This window comes from Semicossyphus pulcher, unplaced genomic scaffold (assembly GCF_022749685.1).
Source record: "Semicossyphus pulcher isolate SPU_LCO1_2020_fin unplaced genomic scaffold, fSemPul1.0.p SCAF_15, whole genome shotgun sequence".
Lineage (NCBI taxonomy): Eukaryota > Metazoa > Chordata > Actinopteri > Labriformes > Labridae > Semicossyphus > Semicossyphus pulcher.
This window is the reverse complement of record NW_027211659.1, coordinates 20996168-21020063: the sequence shown is the minus strand read 5'-3', so window position 1 is coordinate 21020063 and position 23896 is coordinate 20996168. Positions and strand designations below refer to the sequence as shown.

At 40.0% G+C, this 23896-nt stretch overlaps 1 protein-coding gene across 4 annotated transcripts in view; it reads right to left on the bottom strand.

Annotated features, from left to right (window-relative positions):
• The window catches only part of pard3bb (par-3 family cell polarity regulator beta b), a 235392-nt gene that overhangs the window by 158895 nt on the left and 52601 nt on the right, over positions 1–23896 (bottom strand). For all 4 annotated transcript variants that reach the window (XM_069662799.1, XM_069662800.1, XM_069662801.1 and 1 more), the window contains exons 5-7: positions 15311–15381; positions 3473–3556; positions 2362–2487 (exon numbers count right to left, since the gene is read on the bottom strand). In XM_069662799.1, coding sequence (XP_069518900.1) covers positions 2362–2487; positions 3473–3556; positions 15311–15381 — 281 coding nt within the window. The remainder of the gene's footprint in view (positions 1–2361; positions 2488–3472; positions 3557–15310; positions 15382–23896) is intronic.

The window sequence follows — 23896 nt, the reverse complement described above, 5'->3', positions numbered from 1 at the left end:
GTGTCAGAGGCGATCAGTGCACACCATCATTCACCCCAGATAACCGACAGAGAAAATCCACTTTATTTATATTGTATTGGATTAAAATCCTATTATTTCCCTCCTTGATTATTATCAGAGGGATAATGATCATAACGCTTCTGTAACTAGACACTATGTTTATAAAGCAATGTATGATAGATGTACACATTTTAACAAATTAAATGTGCGATAATAAGACTTTTAAATTGTAATATCAGAAATTATTGTGAGGTAGTATCCATCTATATCAAGCTCTTAATCACCAGTGGGAATCAGCGTTATCTAAAGTATACCAACTGTACATCTAGGACACATTTCATTTGTGATTTATCTATTATGGTCATCAAGTGTTTTTGGAACTGAGACTTTCAAATAAATGTAAGTAAGCTTACTTGCACATTTCTAGAAGCTCTATTGTAAGTAAATGTAACAAACTCCCAGAGTAAGAAAGAAATAAGTAATTGTATTTGGTGCAGATAATTAAATCATTTATAAAAAATCATGCAACAAATTTTACCCTTTACACCTGCTGCTGATCATAGTGTTGTCGAGCAGCCCGCTGATATTATTCTGCTTGTAAATCCAGGGCCAGTTTCTATGAAAGATGCTCTAACAATGGTTTTTAAGTAAGCCTGAGTGTGTGTGTGTTGGGGATGCACGGTCGTGTCAGACAGAATTTGCATATTGAAACCATTAAACACACCAGGCAGCCTAAGCAAATGCTTGTGTCACACCTTACTGAATGACACTTGTAGTGATTTTCATTGTACTGGGACCACAATACAGTACAATAAAACTAGTTGTGAAAGCTGTGTGTGTTGTTGCGCGTATGGGGACTATTGTGCTCAGATGATATCATTATTGTCCCTGATTGGACAAAATGTGAAGGCACATTTGTGTAAAAGAGATATTCTAATCAAGCAGGCTACCTCAACACAGCTGCCAAGACGGGACAATGAAGGTGTGCGTGTGTGTTTTTTGTGTATGTGTGTACTCACAGGGATCAGTGGACTTGCAGTGGCCTACTTAGACATTTTTCACTGGACCAAGCTACGTCTCAATACACCTGCCATGACAGAACAATACTGGCAGGAATGTATGTTTTTGTGTGTGTACGATCAAATACAAACATGTCATTGTGATGATCTGTATGTATGACACACACATTTTAACACTTTCTTGTTTGAAAAATGTTGAAATTTGTGTGCGTTTGATCACATGGGTATGGGTTTATGTTTTAGCTTGAGTGTGTATGGGAAAAAATGCATGTGTGTGTGTATTGGTGTTTGTGAGTAAATGCACATGGGACTACCCACGTCTTTGAACAATAGGTGCAAACCCCTCTGGTGATAATCCATTTACCTACAGTACAGCATAAAATAGCTCACATATAATCTTATTACCACACTGGACACTGGACAAGGACTATTGTGTAGACTGTATAGACATTGAAATGTGCTGTAATCATTATAACATCCGCATCAGTCCTTGTAATCTGTGGCAATCGTTTTTACAGGTGTGTCTTTTGTAATTTTAATGCTCTGTGATCATGTTATAGCCCCGTACTTCTTTTGGGGTGCTTTAGTGGTACGGTAAGCAAACTCTACGGAGAAACATCTGTTCTCGAATGAATGATGTGGAACGAGCAGACACACAAAGGGCCAGCTCTAACAGACATGCACGCACAACGCTTTCCAAACATCTGCCAAGTGTCCTTTCTGCCGTTCTCTGTGATAGCAGCGCAACAGTGATATAAGCCCTCTGACAATGGAAAGGAAACAAGACACACAGAACAAAGACAGCAGGGAGACAGGATGAACAGACAGGCCAGGGCGGACTTCAAAAGGTTCCTGACATGAAATACGTCTACTCACATACATTTAGGGCTTCTTTTTCATGTTCCTGATAATGTTATGTAGGGGAAACACCTTTTAATTAGCTTTCATTGATTTAATTCATCTTTTCTTTTTTCATGGTAGCAAAGCTGACAGTTTTGGTTCTGACAGAACTTCATCTTATTAGAGTTAGACAGAAACCCCCCTTTTTTGGGTGACATGAGGCTTTTTGTGGAAGAAAGAGTGGGGATGACACGCAGAAGGGGGCCGAGGGCGGGAGTCGAACCCAGGGCCACTGGTCAGGGACTGCAGCCTCTGTACATGGTGGCTGATTTAACTGCTGAGCTAATCAGCAGCCCACCTGAGACTTTAAATAAGATTATACATGAGAAATACAATGGAGACATCCACATTATTATCTTCTCTTAATTTAATTGTTGATAAATGCTTTTGTAGACATTTTTTGACTCCCTGATCCACCACACACATACAGTGGTGCACTCACTGGCTAAAAGTCTTGTCCATGAGGTCGGTGTTGTTGATCTTAACGATACACTCGTCTTCCTGAAACAGGCCCTCCTTTCTCGAACGACTCTCCTCCTCTACGCCACGGATGAACAGACCAAGAGACCTGACAGAAGAGTGAAAAAAGAAGGTCACATTGTTTAAAACCATGCACACATGCATTCATACAGAAGTATATACACTTTCTCAGAGTGACTGTCAGTGTGTCCCAGAAACTGTCTGATGGGGTAGGGATGATGGGAGAGACGGAGGAGACTTTCAGGAAAGAAGAAGGAGGAGCAGACAAAAATTGAAAGAGAGGGCAATGAGAACAGATAAAGACAGAGGAGGAGATTGGCAGGGTCAGGTGAGTCATGAGAACAGCAATAAAAACTCATCCTGCTTTGCTTTAGGAAATCCCCATCCCCTGTCTGACTGTCACACACCCAAAGAAAAGCCCTGCATAGCTGAGCAATTTCCCTTCTCTTTTCTTCTTTTTTCCACTGTGTGTGTGTGTGTGTGTGTGTGTGTGTGTGTGTGTGTGTGTGTGTGTGTGTGTGTGTGTGTGGCTGACATTTACTGTAGTGCCAGGGTCAAAAGTTCCCTACAAGTGGAGAGCAGGATTATTACTAAGGCTGCACGTTATTGGAAAAAATATTTATGGTGATATTAAAAAAATCATGTACATATAAACACTTATCAATCATACTTTTTTTTATCTAGGAATTCTAAGTCTATTTTCTTCTAACAAAACACAGCCCCCCTTTCATCTTTTACCACACTTCAGCGGTTTTGACACCCACATGACAAAGTACAGAGAGTTCAGGCGGAGCGACACGTTTCTTTATAAAAAATAAATACATATAGCCTTGTGCGCTGCAGTTTGGTTACTTAAACGGTTGTTTACAGTCTACATGCAGCTGATATACAGACTGTAGCACAGAAGTCAGTTCACTGTGTGCTCTGCTGAAAAGCTGCACTAATTTAATATCAGATAGACTTTTCCTGTATATATATATATATATATATATATATAATATGATAGATTTATCTATGTTTTTGTGTTATAACATTTTTGAAAGTGTGTGTGTGTCTGCATGTACACAACTCACCGTCCACTGAGTGATGAGCTGTAAGGAACCACATGGATTCCCAGGGGACTGTCCTCTCCCAATATCTCCACTGTTCTGGTCAGGCTGCACACACATACAGATAAACAAAGAAATACAGGAATACCAAAATGATCATCACATCATCAGTGAGAAGGAAAAGGGAAATATATTTTACTAAAACTCATAACAGGTAAATGCTCTCCCATATTAAAATCAAGACACAGATCTTAAGCTATTTGCTATTCATTTTAAAAAGAAATATGTTAAAGTGTTAATCTTGAAGATCTCTGTTTTGTTCTCTTTGGTGGCACCTATGGTGATAAACAGTAATTGCAGGAGCACACTTCCCAGATATCCAGACAGTGTTGCATGTGCGACGTCCACTGTTGGTTCCAGTTGTAACTCTTCATTTTCCTCGCCGACGGTCACTTTCCTTTTTAGACTGTTTGCCTTCATCTGAGCGTCGAATATTTCTTTTTCTTTGCATTTTCACTTATTTTTGAAGTTGTATCTGTAGTCATCGATCTTTTCTTTGTTTGTTCAGCCATAGTAGATTACTGTTTACTCACAACACTTGCAGAGACCCGAAAAACTGCCAGTGATGGGAAACACGTCGCTGCTTTTGATATTTTCTGCGAATGTCGCTACCGACACCCAGTCCATAATACTGCATATGTAAAGGCTTTCATCAGTGGGCCATAGGCTCTATCACCATTGTTTTACCTCATTCGGCGATAGACAGAGACTTAACAGACATTTATATAAATGAAAATCTTCAAGATTATCACTTCTAGGAACATTTGTTGAATCAAATAAAAGCATTAAGCAAGATCAGGTCCTGTGTTACTAACACCTTTTTGTGTTTCTGTTTGCTTGCAGGTAAACTACATAATGACTACTAACATTAACTGGTAAACACACACTACAAATGTAGAAACAGCAGATAAATCATTCCTTTTACACATATCCACTGAACATAAAACATGTAGGGGTTAACTGAGGCAGAGAAAAGGGAGAATGTCACACACAAACACGCATAAACAGAAACGTTAAAAAAAAAACACAGTGCATGTCTCTTTGGGAAAGTTTGAAAAGCACTATCCTACATTCACAAATCACTTTCCATGGATGCATTCATTGTGCTAAAAATACTTTTTTGTCAAGGACTTAATCCATGTCTGTGAACTGAGCCCTTTGAGAAGGGATGCTAAAACTCTATTCAAAGTCAGCAGCACTGCAGACTTCTGTGTGTGTGTTTGTATGTCAAAACTTTTCTGTACCATTCATCTTTCTCTGTTCCTTCCTCTCCTTCAATCTCTAAACGTCTGTGTCTAACTTGGATTATTCAAGTGTGTTTCTGTTTTACATTCTGTCTGAGTTTTAATGTGTGTGTGCGTGTGGAAGTCTTTGTTTGTTTGATTAGTTTATCTATCAGAGCACAGCCATTAATCCTCTCCTGACCTTCTCCCTGCTCCCTGTGTGGGTGTGTTATTTTTTTCTAAGTGAGTTTGTCTGAACTTAGTTTTGTCCTCTTTAGTTCTACCCTCCCCTCTCTCTGTCTCATTCCCTGTCTCTAACTGTGTCTCCTCGTTCTGTCTTCCTCTCTCTCTCTCTAAAGCATCCATCCATCCCTAAACCCCCATGAACAGATAGCAGTACAGATGCTGATAAACTCCAGAGAAAGGGTGGTTGATGATGGTGGAGGGCAACAGGGGAGTGATGCAAAGTGCAAAAACAAGTTCCCCCTGTCTCTTTGTCTCTGTCCTGTGCTCGCTCTTTCACACACACACACACACACACACACACACACACACACACACACACACACAAACAAACACACAGGCGGTTGATGAAGCCTCAGTGTCACTCAGTACACTAGAGTTAAGCCAGACAATGGCAAACAAGGGACAGCAAGAGGGGGAAAGAGAGAGGAAGGCAAGGACAGAGGGAGGACAGATGGAAGTAAAGTGAAAAGTAGGACTGGATAGAAGGGAAAATGGTAAGGATGTAGGGAGGAGGGAAAGAGAGAGAAAAAAAACATGAGAGGCAGTGGATAAATGAAGGAAAACAAGACAAAAATGGCCCTATTCTTTACTGCAACCTAATTCTGAACATGTTTTGATACTGAGTGTGTTAAACTTGACAACATGAAGCTTACTCAAAATGATCATGTAGACTAACATGCATTTGCCTAGACCTGTTTTAACTGACCCTTCGTCAAGTCCTGCCCCCCTTGGTTACTGTTGCTACGCCTCACACCAGCATGTAAATGTTATGGGGTTTTCGACTATAACGGTGAGAGATGTTCCAAGGGAAATAATAGCAAATATCTGGAAAAATAGTTCCCAAATATCAGAGAGAAGTCGACAGAAAGGACGACAACACGCATTTGAAAGCAACATCCACAATATAATTTGTCAGCAGATAGTTGAGTATGAAGAGGTCATAGCAATCGAGGCAAAAGCTCACCGGTCCCAATGCAAGCGTCAGGCACCCCACACCTTGACAATAAGGACAATCATACAAGAACAACAACGCTGTTGCACAGTCATTATATTGTTTAATTTTAAGCTAATGTTAAGTTATGACTCGCTCTAACTTTCATTATCTAATATGTTTTAGCCCATCGCTAGCAAAACTAAATTATCCCACTTTTTGTTTAAAGCGCGTCAAGCTCACATATTGTGGGCTTGATCCATACACTGGATCTCCTAAAGGCACAACAGGAAAGCCCAACAAAATGGCAACAATGGCAAAAACCAAGGGGTGGTAAAATAAAGGCTGTGCCAATAACATCGGCGGTGGTAGTGAAGACCAAACCTGATCGAGACCAGATGACTGTCTTCCACAGTTTTTAATCCATGTCCAACATCTCTCCTCTTGAGTTTTTGGCTTTGGGAAAGCAGAAAATATGACACCCCCCTCTAAACTTTGAGGAAATCTGCTGTCGGACTTGCACACTGTTTCGCCATTTCTCCTTGTTCTAAAAACTAGACAGGCCTCCTGCGCCTGGTTACGGTTGCTAACGTAGAATTGGACAGTGGCCGTTGAAGGGAGGGACTTAGCGAAGGGTCAATTGTGGATGCTAGTTGTTAAAAAGGAGTTGGGGCGAAAAAAGTTTAACTAATGCACAATTCAAAAAATGGATGGTAAATGGACTGTACTTATGAAGCGCTTTTCTAGTCTTCTGACCACTCAAACCACTTTTACACTCACACATTCACACACTGATTTTAGAGGCTGATATGCAAATGATCTAACTCATCACATTTTGATGGCTATGTCTTCAGAGCAATTTGGGGTTCAGTGTCTTGCCCAAGGACACTTCGACATGTAAATTGGAGGAACCGCGGATCAAACCGCCAACCTTCCAATTGAAAGACAACCCACTCTATCACTGAGCCACAGCTGCTCCAAAGGTACTGCATCGTTTGTATGTTAAATGAGACTGTTCAGTATTGTAGTATTGTACATTCTTAGTATTGAAAGCATCTGTACAGCATAAAGTTTGTTGAGGACATATATATTTGGTTTCCTCCAAAATACTAAGACTCCCCCCTTGTACAGCAACAGCATTATTCATATGTTTAATACACAAAAAGTCAGCAGTGACTTGATACATTAGATACTTTATTAACATCTGGCTCAAAACACTAATTCTCCCTGACACAAACCAAAGTGATTTGTTGCCTAAACATAACAACAGACAGCAGTATGGACGTGAACATGGGATTATGGTGTGACAGTGCTGCACTTTGTACACCTTCCATCCACCTAATCACCTCCTTTTAAATCCAGCAACGTACATAACTGTTGTATTTCATTTACTCTAAACACATTCTTGATTAACATTATCCAGGCAGTGATTGCCCTGTTAATACAACGTTATTAGGAAAGCAGTTTAATAGTAGGACTGCACGACCGCAATTGCAATGTGCGCATGTGCAATGGTCAAAACTCAGAGCACAGAGTGAAGTGACGCTGAGCTGCAGAGTCTGGAGCCCTTTTTACACTGCGGTTCCGCCTCGACGCGGTAACGAGGCTCTGCTGCCATGCAGCCTTTGCCATTTTTCATTGGACCACGCAACGCCGGCGTGAAGCGTTGCAGAAGCAAAACGTTCACAAAAAGTCCACTGTTTACACAGATGCCGTTACGTCTCTGTTACACTTATGACCTCCAATGCCGGAGCAACTTCTTCCCACCATAATAGCGTAATAATCCCACCTTGAACTGGCAGTGAATGAGGGGCTTGTGTGTCACCTGCCTGTAAACAAGCACGCAACGCTGCGGCTGTCTCAGATAATGTGTGCAGGAGCATCAGGCTTGCTTTTGAGGCAGGCTTTTAGTTACGCATGGAGTGCGTGTATTGCTGTTATTAGTGGCATCCTGTCCAGGTGCTCGTTAAAACTGTGGCTACAGATACGGGCTGGTAACGGAGCGGACATGCCACAGAGTGCTTACCTTAGCGGCCTACACCTGCAGTGCACCCACTGTGTGAGGATGTGCGCTGACAGGAAGTGAAATACAGCGAGATTTTGTTTCCAAAAGTTACAGCCACTGGGTTGATCACGCTGATTAAGCATTAATTTGAACATCGTTAGAAATGGTAGACAATATAACATATAGGCTACAAGTCTGGATTTATTTTACAAAGAAACATGATAAAAGTGCTGGGGGGGTTGTTTCATTAGAAAAAAATCTAGTTAAAAGTCCGAAATAATAAAAATAAGTATTATTTTTTATCAATAAATATCGCAGGAAAAAAAGGAAATCACAATGTAACTTTTCCAATATCAAGCAGCCTTATTTTATAGTACATGAACGGAATTTCTAGGTGACAGGGTTTATCACCAGCACAACTAAAAATATATTGGTAATAGAGTTATTCCGATACATCACCCCCCGATACTGCCTCGAATCGGAGAGTGTGCCACTCAACACCCTGATCTAATACCACAGTTTACTAGCCCCCTAAAAGGACTACTGGTGTGAGGTAAATTATAATGTAATAATAACAAACAACAACAGTCTGGTGCTAGCGGAGAATGTAATGTTTGTCAAAGCTAGCGGTAATCTGTGTTTTCAACCAGTATTATGTAATCATTTTGATCACACAGATATCGGAGGGATTCTTGGTGTGGGCCAATAGTCAGGTCTAGGTATAGGACTCGGTATCTGGAGGGGAAAAATGGCATCGGAACATCTCTAATGGGTTAACAAGAAAAGAATTGGGAAGGAAAAGAAAACATGGACAAAGACAGAAATCCCAAGAGAAAAACAAGACGGGGGAAAAGGGAGGAAAAAGGTAGGAAGCGAGGGAGGACTGGAAGCAAGATATAGTGAAATGAAGGGAGGAGGAGGCACTGAATTAATTAGACAAGGCTAATGAATAGCATTAATATGAGAGGGAAAAAAACAACCACCCCTCCCTCTATCCCTTCCTGCTGCTGTGCCTCTGATCTCTAACACTCTAACTACAACACACACACTCCAGTACACACGCACATACACACAAGCACTTGAGATCCATTTGCGTTTCCTCTTTTATTTTTTGTGCGAGATGTTTGACAGGCTGCATCGCTGCAAAAAATGAAGTGGGGGTGAGGGAGAGACGAAATGGGTGAGACTTGAGAAAAGAAGAGAGGGAGCGCAATGATGAGAGAACAAGAGACAGAGAAAAGGGCCAAACACACAGAGCAGCAGAGAGGAGAGAAGCGGAGAGAGATGAAGAGAGCAGGTGTTCTCTTTATCCACCTGCCACTTCACTGATCCTTGCTATGAAAGACAGAAGCACAGAGGAGATAGAACAAAAAAGGAGGATGTGCATTACCAAACCACTCTGCTCCTCTCACTGTATTTCACCCTCTTCTTATTTATTATCTCCCCTTCTCTCTTCAAAGTGCAGAGCACCAGTGATGTACTCAGTAAAGGGAATGCAAATCAGAACAAATGTACAATAAAGCTTAAGGTTAATGCATGCAAATACCCAAATAAGCACATTCAAAGACAAATTAAAAAAAATCTTAATAGTACTTATATAGCAGAGTAGAGCCGACTCATTTGGGTAATGGAGACTGATAGCAATTTTGGAGGGAAGAAATTAGAAATTCACAGATTACCGTTATGATGCAGATAGAAGGAATTCTGAGGTGGAATTAAAATGATGATGCTCAGATGTTGCACTATCTTAAATATGCAAAAATACTCAGTAGGCTGCTTCCTTAAAAAAATCCTTATTCAAAGTAATAGTCTTAAAGATTTTCATTTCAATAATGTCTGTTAAGTCACTATCTATCGGCAAATGAAGTAACACAATGGTCATTGAGCCTATGGCCCACTGATGAAAGCCTTTGCATTAGCAGTATTACAGACTGGGTGTCGGTGGCGACATTCGCAGAACAAATCAAAAGCAGCGACCAGTTACTGATGTGTTTTCCATCACCCAGCAGTGGTTGGTCTGCCAGAGAAAGTAGGCGGAGCTAAGCGGCTGCTTTTCCGGTCTCTGCAAGTGTTGCGAGTAAACAGTAATCTACTATGGCTGAACAAACAAAGAAAAGATCGATGACTACAGATACAACTTCAAGAATAAGTGAAAAAGAAACAAATTTGACGCTCAGATGAAGGCAAACAGTCTAAAAAGGAAAGTGACCATCAGCAAGGAAAATGAAGAGTTACAACCGTAACAAAGGGAGCCAATCATGGACGTCTGGTTAAATTGGGAAGTATACTCCTCCAATTACCGCTTAACACCATTAAAGGCGCTAAAGAGAATGAAACTGAAATCTTCGAGATAACATCTTTAAGATCATTTACCACTATTTTACATTGTCAGCGATGTTAGTGCAGACCACTCTCTGCTTAGAAGTGATACCCTGCTACATGTGCTGCAAACAGGATTGTTAACTATGGAGGCATAGTGCACTATGCTGGACAAACAATGTGATGACACTTTGGCATTTTGAGTTTTTATATTATTCAAGATTACATACACGAGTGTAAGTTTACTCGCAACAGAAGGCGCTGGTTCGCCACAGTTTTGCAGCCATTGTCATGTATACAAAAAGTAACTTTCTCCAAAACGCTCACCTCATAGCTCTCCACCTATGTATACATATACACCATTTACAGTATATCAGCCAAGAGGTGGACTGGAGGTAATGAGTGAGATAAAAAAATTCAATTTAATCATGTGCCACATGGATCTGTTCAAATTTTTATGGATGGAAGTTACTAGGGCTGTCAGTTTTCCCAAAAACCAAGTTCGAACGAATTCAACGTGACATGGAATTTGATGCGTTGGTGTTGAGATGATCAGTTCTGTGGCACAGTCTTATACTAGAAGCATAGCTCTGTTTTGGGAAAAGCAAAGTGCGTGAGAGTGGGGTGGTAGAGCGAGTGAGAGAGAATGTTAGTGTGTGTGTGTGAAGGAGTTACGTGAAGTGTCGGGGACAGCAGAAGAGCAGAATAAAGACTGATCGGTAGCTGTGTAAACAACAGCACTGATGTACAGTTCAGGCTGTGTTTGTGCATAATAAAACCTACGACTCCTCAAGACTCAAGCCGCGCTCCAGTGTCTTGCTTGCAGCTGGCGTATTTAAGTGACAGGAGTTAGCCCCGAAGCTAGCTACAGCTTCGGCCCTGGAGCAGAACAACAACAAGTCTCCCTTGTGCTTTCTGACGACGGTCGGGATGCAGTAACAGGAAAGGTTGTTGTGTGCCTGTTGGAATACAAGGCACACTACTTTAAACGTGATACCATTCTGGGACTCTGGAAGGCAGATTACTAATTTGTTTCTGGGCAAGCGTTTGTCCCGTCAAAAAAGTAAAAGTTTAATACTGATCAGAGTCAATTACTTTCATTTTTAAAATGTGATGACTCCATAAATTGAACAAATAATGACGTCCGAACTGAGTACGCATGCCCATCCCTGGATGACATAATTTCTAAATCACTCCAAGCATTGTCTTCTGTGTTATATGTTCTGTATATGTTTGCAAACACATACACTGATACTGATATATCTGCGATAGGCCAGAACATGCCTGATAATATCCGCTAACCAATATATCAGTCAGGCTCTAGTGCACAATGGCTATATTATGTTTATGCTGCTGTAAATATGACAAGAGGAACTTTATAAGCTGGGAGAAGCAGAAAAAGATAGATCAAAAAAGGAACAAAGGCTAAAACTAAAGGAAATAAATTGAATAATTGAAGAAAGGAGGGAAAGGTGGATGGATAAATGAATATAGACCATAGTATTTTAAAAACACCACATCAGGAATCAGCGCTGTTGATGAAAGAAGGGTTAGGATTCAAAATAATATATGAACAAACTGTAAAACCCCCTTCACACCCAGTTTGTCTTGTGCAGGCAGTGGAACCCATTTACCTTTTCACCTCCTAGCTTCTAAAACACCTCCACCATACACAGCACCTTATTTCACAAAGACATATAACATGCTGGCAATGCTATTTCAATAAACCAATTTACAGTAAATCTGTTCCCCGGTATAAAAAGCACATTTTGAGTCACAGGTAATGAGTTTCACAGTGACCGTGCTGTGTGGTTTAAATTATGATGAGCCATTACTGTATTTATAGGTGTAGCTTCATACTCACAGGGACACACACATACACACACACATGGAGGACCACAGTATGCGTAGGAGCACACATAGCAGTAGAAAGTCATACAGAGCCACAAACACTCCCACATTCACTTAACGTATGCTTTACTGTTCCAATATTTATGGCTGCGTTCCTCTACTCATTTTGGACTTTTTTGCAATTTCAAGGATCGTTTCCTCGACGACCACAAAAACCATTACATCACTTTTTCATTACTCACAGCTGAGATGGTTTGTGAGAGTGTGTGTACATGAGATGATATGTGCACATAAAAAGTTGTTGAGAAAAACAAAAACACAAATGTGTCCTAAATAATTACCTTTCTGTACTGTAGAGTACCACAATGCTTGATAAAACTTAAATTGCCAAACTATTTTATTGGATTCACTTTCATTCAGATGCTCAAATCCAGTAAATGTAATCAGAATTTGCTTGTAATTATTTATTCAGGTTATATGGTTTATCGCGCACTGACCCAAACACTGGCCCAAAACTAATTTGATAATGAAATAACCCAATTAAAGAAAATAGAAAGTCAGTTATCACCTAAGAGCGCCTGTATGTAGTGCACAATTAATATGTGTGTAGATGAGTTTGTGTGTGTGCGATCTAGCTGGTTGCTATGGGGAGAAACAGTTAAAACTGCTAAAGCTGATGTCAGACACTATTCTCTGCCATAACTCTCCCTCCCTGCATGTCCTCTTTACAGGTTAACTACATGCTACTTTGTTTTAGTATCTATGAATTAGCTGCGGATTAATTGGAGGCCTGTACTGACCCAGTGATTTCAAAACCATAGAGTAATACACTATCCATTAACAGAGGTCTGTGTTGTCAGACAGAGGAGCACATTGATCAATGATGTAACAGCCACTTTCTCAATTTAAGACCTACCCATTCACTGCCTTGGTAATAGTCATGTTATTGCAGTGATTGGCCTTTGCATGGTTTTGTGGGCACTTTGTTTTTTATTTCAATTTAAGCAGGTAAGAGATCCCAGGTCCAGCATATGTTATATAGGATATAGGAAAACACATACATTGTAATATCTTTTTGTTTTCCGATATTTATCGCGATATAAAAAAAAAAGAAGGAAATTATAGGCCTACCAGATCAATGCAGTGTGTTTCATGTTCATATAAACAATTAACAGTGTTTACTATGCGGCTGAACAGCTACACCTGCAGCACACACACAGCATGAGGTTGTGTTTGCCTACAGGAAGCAGGAGACGTGAGTTTCTGTGTTTGTTTACAGTTTACAGGCAGGTAACACAGATTCTGCAGCTCAGCGGTCAGTTCTCAGTGTGCTCTGATGATGAGCTGCACTGATGTGATATCAGACTGACTTTTTCTTCGGATTCGTCATTGAAAACGAGAAACTGGCGAGTTTTCGTTTTGCACCGAGCAACAAAAAAGTAGCAGCTTTTTTTACGTATTTCACTTATTTACTTCACTATCGCACATCCTGCGATATGACTATTGCACATGTGCACTTTGCATATGCGATAGTTAGACAGATATATCGTGCAGCCCTAATTTCTGATATACATTTTTTTATTAATTAATAAAAACATATTAAAGAATAATGCAAAAAGTACTCACAGCAAGGGTAGTCCTGCTTCAAAGTTCATATTTAAGTTAGTTCTATAAACATGCCATGGATGATTGTAGTAAATATAATCTGAAACTTGTGCTGGTGTCACTAATAAACTGCATTATTTGGTTGTTTCTTGACAATGATGAGTCATAATCATATCTACAAACTACTACAATATAACCCTGGTCATTTAAGATACACAAATAATGAATTATTTAAAAATTGCTTAAACTGATAATCTCGAAGTTCTCTGTTTTGTTACCTTGGCACCTACTGGCGATAAAAGGCAATTGTGGGCGCATACTTCCCAGATAACCAAACATCTACAGCTGGCTGCCTTTATTACGGTTGTAACTCTTGATTTTCCTCACTAACGGTCGCCTTCATTTGAGCGTCGAATTTGTTTCTTTTTCTTTGGATTTTCACTTATTTTTGAAGTTGTATCTGTAGTCATCGATCTTTTCTTTGTTTGTTCAGCCATAGTAGATTACCGTTTACTCGCAACACTTGCAGAGACTGGAAAAGCAGGCTTTCACCAGTAGGCCATAGGCTCAATCACCATTGTGTTACCTCAACACTTATTTAAATGAAAATCTTAAAGATTATTACTTTAAGTATTCTCGCTCTATAAGTAAGAAATCCCAAGGGTGTCCTCAGTTTTATTCATTATTCTCAGTAAAAGTAAAAATATATCTCCAGAATAAATTATACATTTTTTATTAAATATATTAGGGTAAAATATAAAAGCTGAAGAAAAACATTATACAGCAAAGGAAAATGGTGCATTATGATATGCATCATAGGAGGTTAAATACTAGGGGAATAGTAATTTCTAGGGGGCATTTAAAGCTAAGCTAGGACTAAGCTAACATGAAAACGGTATCATTAAGGGATTAGTATTAAAAGCAGCATAAACGCACATCTTAACCTGAGTAATGCCTTACACTGATTATTCATAAACATATTCATAGGAGCCCAGTTTTGGTATACATGTTTGATATATGTATGGTAACTGCCTGTCCTCGTTCTGTGTTTGAATAAGCTGGCCCCCGCATCCCCCTGCCTCACACACTGGCAGAATATGCGCACGCACACACGCACACACGCACACACGCACACACGCACACACGCACACACACGCACACACACGCACGCTTAGGAGGCCCACAAGAGACATAGGGCATTCGGCACCCCAAACACTTAATTAAGCAGCACTCATTAGTGTGTGCATGTGTTATGTGCTCAGTTGTGTCTTCCTGTTATAAAAAGAAAAAATATGCAAGTGTGTTTGTAGCTGTTTATTTTTGAGGCCATGTGTGTACGGCCGTCTGCATGTGTGTATGTGTTTGTGTGTGACATTGACCCCGTTTTGGCAGTCCTTTGTACTGGGCTAATGATGGAGCTTCTTTACACAAACTATATGGAGAAGGGCCTTGATCTGGTTTGGAATACAGTTTTAATGAAGGGAAAGTAGGACACAAACATGCTCATGAACATCAACAAACACACATTTGGACAAACAGGCAAATGCTAAAGCTATACACAACTACATACCATAAATAGGGGGACTGCAGTACAAGAGCTACAATCACACAAACACACTGACCTGCCATTGACGGCGTGTTTGCCCTGGGGTCGCTCCACCCCTGCTGGTCTCGCCACAGCGGGACTGGCTGCCTGCAGAGAAAACACACAGAACACCTTCCTGTTAGCCTGTGAGTGGCATTTGGAAAAGAGAGGATAAAAGGAGTGGGACAAAACACTCCAGCAGCACACTCAATTTGTCCAAAAGTGGAACCGGAGAGACTTTTGATAGATTAACTAATATACAGTGGAAATAAACAAAACGCTGTGAATGAATGATTAAGTGGATTAAAGAAGCCCCTGTTTTGATTTTGGCTTTTAATGCACTACATGTAATATGAAAAACTGAGCAGTTTGAATTTGAAAGACTGGGTAATTCATAAATGGAATGAATGAATTTAAGTGATGAAAGTAGAAGCTGCTACACTGATGGATGGATGATGTACAAATAGCAATTAATAAGTGTAGGCAAGACGACAGAGTTGTCAAGCAGTAATAAATAATACTGTCAATGGGCTTGACAACTGAGAGGAAGAGAGGGGGAGGAAGAGAGAAAAAAATAGTGTAAATGTGAGCCAAGGGAGCTGTAATAATCACTTTATACACTGACATCGGGCATTTATGAAGTGCGTAGGTGTTTGTGTTAGAGACACAGAGAGGTCGGCTCCACAGGGACGAGGTCACAGTTCACGCCCAACAATGTTAGGATGATGAATCATCCAATACTCAACATGTGACAGTGTCACATTCTTGTGTGTATGACCGCACACATCTGCTTCTGCAACAACCTATTGTTACATATGTCTGTGAGTCTACAGAGATTACACTGTATTATAATTGAATGTAATCAAACTCAACAGCCCTGAAACAAAAGAAGTATTGATTTTATTGGTCTGCAGAGAACCAAAGTCCTGATGTCACCTCTGGACCAGCTGCTTTTCTCCAAAACTTCTTTTGTTACAAGCATACAAAGTGCAGCTCCAATGAAGTTTTAGTAGTGTATAGCACACGTATAAGTTCATCAGAAATGTTGATTTCTCCTTTATTCATGGTGTCCTACAATAATCTCCTCAAAGGTCGTCCTTTTAACTCTTTTAGCTGTAATTGCTGCTGTTGTTTTAAAATGTCTACCCCTTTGGCCCTCTCTGACCTGCTTAAGTTACAGCCATGTAAGACTAGCTGCCGCCACTGGACTTACTCCTTCTGTGAAAATGTTGTTTATTAAAGGAGGCTGACAAAAATAAATATTAGTTGTATATAAATATATTCTAACATGTTGCTTTAAATGTACCATCTTCATACACATAAATAGAATGGATTGGCTTTTGAGGCTGTTGCTTTTGGTGTTGTAGTTGTCGTGAATTACATTCTATTCTAAGCAAGGTCTATCCCAAAACCCTACATAAGTACACACATTTTTTGGCCAAGTTTGACTCAGATCACATTTAAAAGGTTTATTTCTGTTTCTTTTAAATCCTAATTGAAGCTCAAATTATACAATTATATTTGAAGCACTTTTAAGCAATTGCTACATATAAATAACTGTGCCCTGTCTTGATCATTGCATCAGAATATCTGGCAAAATAATCTGAATTCCCATTCAGTCCTATCAGTAGTGTCTGCATGTCCACATGTGGGCTACATGTGGAATATGAGCTCAGGCCTGCACTTGTTTGTGTGAGCATATGCAGACAAACACATGCAGGTCAATAAGGCTCAATGTTAGCAGTAGGCACTAATGGACTCTTAACATGACCTTACACCTTTGACCTCTCACCCTATTGCCATATGACCTACACCACCTGTCGGAAAGGGGAGACGGAAGAAAAGAGAGAAAGAAAATAAGCTGTGAAAAAGACGGATGAGTTTGACAAGAAAGAAATATGAGCTGAAGATTCAAGCAAATGTGGAAAAAAAAGAATAAAAGAATCAGTGACAGTGTCTGATGAGGAGAGTTGGATGAAGGTTAGATGAGACTTAACAGTGAGTGACAGAGCGCAGATACTGTAACCATATGCTTGGGCTTTGGTGGTTTAGAAATCAATTAGTCTGGCCTAGCTGCAGATGCTCTCATGTGAGCTTAATTACAACAAGATGACAGGTAACATTAATTATCCTAACCTCTTTGTCATAACAACAGCCACTCATACATTAATTGGAAAGTCTCTGATGCCTAATTGTATGTCTCATTTAATAACTACACGTAGAAAGAGTCTCTCTTTCTTCCTCTCTTTGGAAGAAACAACATATTAATTATAGGCCAGCGAAGTATTTTACTTATCAAAGGCTAATTTAGAACGAGCTCATTAATCTGAATGCATAAACATGTCTCATTATTCATTCTGACCTTACAATATCATAGATACAGCAGTAGGGAAAAATGTCAATTTGGTAAATGTGAAGTGGTTTGTTCCTATTTTGGCTTGAAAGGGCTTAAACATTATTTTATTTTGTTTGGACTAGACATCAACATCTAACTCCTCATGCGAGTACTTGAAGCTGTTACACACACTGAATTTCAATCAGAGGGGAAACACCAGCAGCCAGTCTGTTAACCTGTCTGTTAAGTCACTATCTATCGCCGAATTAGATAACACAATGGTGATTGGGCCAACTGATGAAAGCCTTTGCAGTATACAGTATTATTATGGACTGGGTGTCTGTGCTGACATTCGTGGAAATAATCAGAATCAGCGCCCGGTTACTCACACGTTTTCCATCACCCAGCAATGGTTGGTTTTCCAAAGAGGGTAGGCGGAGCTAAGCAGCTGCATTTCCAGTTTTTGCAAGTGTTGAGAGTAAACAATAATCTACTATAGCTGAACAAACAAAGAAAAGATCGATTACAGATAAAACTTCAAAAATAAGTGAAAATCCAAACAAAAATTAAACATGAAGCCAACAAACAGTTATAACCAGAGCCAACTGTGGACGTCAAATTGGGAAGAGTCCTCCCGCAACTACGATATATCGCCATTAGGGGGCGCCCAAGAGAACAAAACTGAAATCTTCAGGATTGTAAGTTTAATGTTACTACTATTAATTACTAAATTGTGGGAGCAGGCGTGGGTTACCTCCAGAGTACCAGGAGACTGTACAGCTCCGGAAAAAATGAAGAGACCACTGCAAAAAAGTTATTCTCTGGTTCTTCTATGCATAAGTTTGTGTTTGTGTAAAATTAACAGTTTCATGTTGATGTTTAAACAGAATAGAAGTATTAACTCAGGAAGAGTTCACAGATCAATATGTGGTGAATAACCTGGTTTTTAATTACAGCTTCCATGCATCTTGGAAGACTTTCACTGGACTCAGACTTATTTGATGGCTTGTAAACATCCGTCTTCCTCTTGATCACATTCAGGAGGTTTTCAATGGGGTTCAGCTCTGGATTGGGCTGGCCGTGACATGTAGAGAGAGATGCTGATTCAAAGAACGTTTAGAGTGGGCTTTTCCGTAGCTGTATATATAGATGGACAACATGGCAGCTCCCTAAAGTGAAGCCAAAACATTGCGAGCGCCCCCTGCTGACTGGCTGCAGTATAGGTCATAAAGCCCATCTCCTCCATGTTAACAGATGGGACATGATGGGTCAGATTATAAAATCAAAATACACGCCTAATTAATGTTTCTCAAACATAGTGTCTGTCATTATAGCTAGTTATTATCATGCTGATTTACGTCCAAGTGTTAATTTTTCTGACAAGTTTATTTTAATTAGTTATTTGATGCTGTCAAAATGATGATTGACAGCTCTGTTGACAAATACGGCTCCTGCAGACAATCAGTTCTGGATTAGCAGAGTGGAGGACGAACGGCAAGAGGAAACGTAACTAAAACAATCACTACAGTCATTGAAGATTCCATACCTGTGAACGTTAACCTCAGACCAACACAAAGAAGCTGTTCTGTTGTGAAACACGCCGGCGAGCGAGATCCTTGTTGTTTTTTTCGGTAAGTTAAATGTGCGTTATGGTGTGTTAGCGTTTTGGTAAGCGGAAGTGGCTACAGTGGCGCCACCTGCTGATCTCTACTGCGCAGACTCTGGCTCCATATGACATCACATTCGCAATATGGCAGCACCTATCACGGGGGCTATTTTGGCATCACTTTCGTACAATGGGAGCAGATGGCTGACGACAAACTCCATCTATATATGCAGTCATTGACCAGGAGGGACGCATGCACTCCACACTGAAAGGCCCCCTACGTCCGAACCAGGAATCGAACCAGGAACCTTCTTGCTAACCTCATGGCTTTCAGAAATAAATAATTATGTCTGAAAATCTAATGTATCACAAACAGACCCATAAATAAATTATATATTTTTTTTAAAATAAAAAAACCCCAAAAGCAGTAATACTTAAAAGACCTGACGCTTTATTTGATAAGAAATCAAAACTATAGTTATTAAATGACAAAGATGTATGATAAATGCATCAGGGATAACTACAGGGGAAAAAATTAATACATTAGTCTGCTGACCTTGGACAGCTCATCGATACTTGTGAGCATTAGTGGCCCTCCAAAAAACTGGAGAATAGAGAAGCAGATTTCCATTTTAACTCAATGATGAATAATCCTACCTTGCATAACTACGCATATAATAAATGGGCCCTTAGCATTAAGTCTATTCAGGCCAATCTAATAATTGCTAAAAGCGGATAAAAACAGTGAACTATCAGTAATATTACTAATTAGTGAATAACCAATCAGGCTAAGTGTTCCCTGAAAACCCTCCCAGAGTGAGTATGATAAATTCATAGTAATGCATGCTGGAAAGTTTGTGTGTGTCTGTGTGTGGCTTTTAGTGTGTAATGTGTGTGTGAGTGTCAAAGGTAATCCAGCTTGATAGGTCTGTTTGGGGGAAGGGCTGATGAATTTAAGTGAGTAAGTATTATGAATAATACAATGTCAGGGGGAAAGATGTCCGAACAGAGAAGTAAATAAAAAAATATTCACCATAGAAGAGATTTTTCTATTACATACATTTAGTCTGCCTGATTTAAAAAAAAGGCTAAATATCTTTACATTTTTACAGGAGTCACTTTTTTGTGCAATGTATTTAATATTTGTTTTTAATCAAATGATTAAGATAAACATTTCATTATATTGGAACTAAATAACCCACAAATAACATTTCCTTCCTTCAAGCATCATTCATCCAAGTTCCGTAGCAGCTGTTAAAGACCAGCACCAGTCCTGTTTTAAGACATATAAAATGCTCTGCTTGTTCTCCCAAGTCATCTCCTCTTTCTCCCTCATTAAAAATTCCAGAATCTGCATAGTCCCCGCTCAACAGGCACATTTCCAACGGCCTCTCCGTCGTGAAAACAAAACATGTCTCTGCTATCGTTAAGTGGAACCTTGTTGAAATTTAGCAAGCTTGAAATTTTGTAATTAATAGTCGTAACGTTAAAATCACAATTTCAGTTTCATTCTCTTGGACGCCCCCTAACGGTGATATAAGGTAATTGCAGGAGAGCGCTTCCCAATTTAACCAGACGTCTATGGTTGGCTCCCTTTGTTACATTTACAGAGACCTGAAAAGCATCCGCTTAGCTGCGCCTACCCTCTCTGGCAGACCAACCACTGCTGGGTGATGGAAAACGCATCACTAACTGGGCGCCGCTTGTGATTTTTTAAAAAATCTATTTAATCATTAATTCACAGCGTTTTGTTTATTTCCACTATATATTAGTTGATCTATCAAAAGTCGGTCAGGTTCAACTTTTTGGACATATTGAGTGTGCTGTTGGAGCGTTTTGTCCCACTCCTTTAATTCTCTCTTTTCCAAAACACCCAGTCTGTAATTCTACTATGTACTGCAAATGTAAAGGCTTTCATCAGTGGGCCATAGGCTCAATAACCATTGTGTTACCTCATTCAGCGATAGATAATGACTTAACAGACATTTATTTAAATGAAAATCTTCCAGATTATTAAATTAACGTTAGTAGTTAGTAGTTAGAAAAAATTATGATGACGGTTACAGCTGGCTAGGTTACACATAATGCTATGCAAAGCGTCACCACGTCCTTTAACGGGATTGGCTACTTAGGTTTGTGACGTCTCAAACCTGCCAATCTGAAAACGTGTTGTTCAGCCTGTCCTTGGTACTGCAGTTTAAAAGCAGACAGGCCCAGCCATGATATGTCTTGTAGCACATGAAAAACACCATATGGGGATGTTTACAAGGTTAAAAACTTGATTTCCAATGGAGGGGGTCTTTAAGTTCCTGTCATATTTATTTGGAGTACTTAATAAAAACAATTCCAGTTCTTGTACACACAGGTATTAGGGAAGGCACAAAAGAGCAGACACATTATGAACATGTACAAGCATAAAAAATCACTTCACCAAAAAACATACTGCAGGCTGACCACACTAAAGCCATGACACACACTAGCAAACCCCGTTGTAGTGTGATAAATAACTGCTGTACAGCCTTATTAGCCCCAGTAGCTTTCTCGGCAAGAACAAATACCCCCAAACTGATTAACACATTCTAATTAACCTTCAACCCTGTGTGTGTGTGTGTGTGTGTGTGTGTGTGTGTGTGTGTGTGCGTGCGTGCGTGCGTGCGTGCGTGCGTGCGTGCGTGCGTGCGTGCGTGTGTGTTGTAAGTGTGAGAGAAAGTGAGAGAGGGAAATAAAGAGTGATTTTGTGGCTTACAGTACTCATTTGTGCCTGGCATTAAGAATGGAAGCACCACACCAGTAAATCTTTCTGGATTGAAATTAAATAAAGAGAAGGGACAGAGAGTACGGAAAAAGACAGAGCGGGAAGAAAGACAGGGAATTACTGCAAGAAGAGTCCTTTCTTCCCCTCATCGCTCTCACCAAAAGGCCAAGTGACAATTTGAACAAAATTACCCGGAGCCATTACCGCCATCTGAACCTGACTGGTTGTGAAGGGACAGACCTATGAGGAAGTGACTAAGTGTGTATGCATGTGTGTTAGTGAAAGAGCGAGGGACAGTGAAGGAGGCAGAAAAAGACTGTGACAGTGACTGACAAAATGATATATGAGGAAGAGGAAGGAGAAACAGAAATATAATTCCTTTATTTACAGCAGTCAGAGAGTCATTTACCACTCCTGCTCTTGTGATGCACTTATTGCAGCTCAGCAGGTGTAAGGCAGAAAAGCACAGACAGAGAAATTATGTGGGGCATTAAAGAGCATCAATGGGTAGAAAGAGGGGAGGGAAAAATAGTAGAGGGTGATTTTTGACACTTATGTTGTAATGACTGGACTAAACCTGCCCCCTAAAAGAACACACAGAGTGCCGCTTGCCATCTTGTCTTTTTAGCTGCAACATTTTACAAAGTGCTGAATAAACTGCAGAGGCCTCCTCCTCTCCGGTACAAACAGGTCCAGTGATTAAAAACAGGAATGGAAATAAATGAAGCAGTTTCAGGATAAAAATCATTGTTTCTCCGAAGTTATTTGAATGATATAACTTGGATGTGAGCTGAGGTGATGTTAACTTTAGGGTCAAAAGATTTGATTTAAAAAAATCTGTGACATAAGTTAAAGTAAGAACGAAGTCAGTGGAGAATGTTTTTGAGTATGGTCAACAGTTGGCATGTGTGGTACAACCATAAACTGTATAAAAAGATGGATGAAATGACAGCTCCCTAAAAGTGAAGCCAAAAAATGTTGAGCGCCCCCTGCTGACTGGCTGCAGTATAAGTCATAAAGCCTGCCTCCTCCCTTTCAACAGATGGGACATGAGCCAAACTATAAAATCTAAATACACGCCAAATAAATGTTTCTCAAACATGGTTTCTGTCATTATAGTTAGTTCTTATCTTGCTGATTTACGTCCAAGTGTTTATTTTTCTGACAAGTTTATTGTTAATGAGTTATTTGATGCTGTAAAAAGGATGATTGACAGCTCTGTTGACAAATACGGCTCCTGCAGCCGATCTGTTGCCGGTAAGCAGAGCAGAGGAGGAAACATAACTAAAACAATGACTATAGTCATTAAAGTTTCATATGAACGTCTGCTTCAGACCAACACAAAGAAGCTGTTCTGCTGTTGAATACACGGACGTGCAGGATATCTGCTGGGTTTTTTTCGGTAAGAGTGTGTGTTTTGGTTAGTGGAAGTGACTAAGGCGGTTCCACCCATTGATCTCTTCTGCGCAACTCTGGCTGGCTCCGAATGTATTTAATCTATTTAAACTTAAATTTCACACAATGAGAGCAGACGAATATGCGACATCCATCTGTATATACAGTCATTGGGTAAAACATGACATTTGTTTAGGCTTACATTCAGGGTAATACCAAGGATCATAAAATTAGAGAACTGCCTCTCTGATCAAAGCTGTAATGTTATCTGTAATATGAGACAGTAGGACAACCTGGGGAGCTAGCATGAAGTGTAATAAAGAGAGTCGACAGCTGGTGTGGTTGAGGTCACACATATGCATGCCATCAAGTAGGGGCACCAACAGATAAACACCCAGCCGCACACAGTCTGGACAGGCCTACTGTGTAAATGACACCCAGTCATATTTCATATTAACAGCCACAGTGGTAGCATGCAGTGAAGACAAAGCTCAGATGTAAGGAGTTGAAGGTGGGTTCAGAACAACATGAT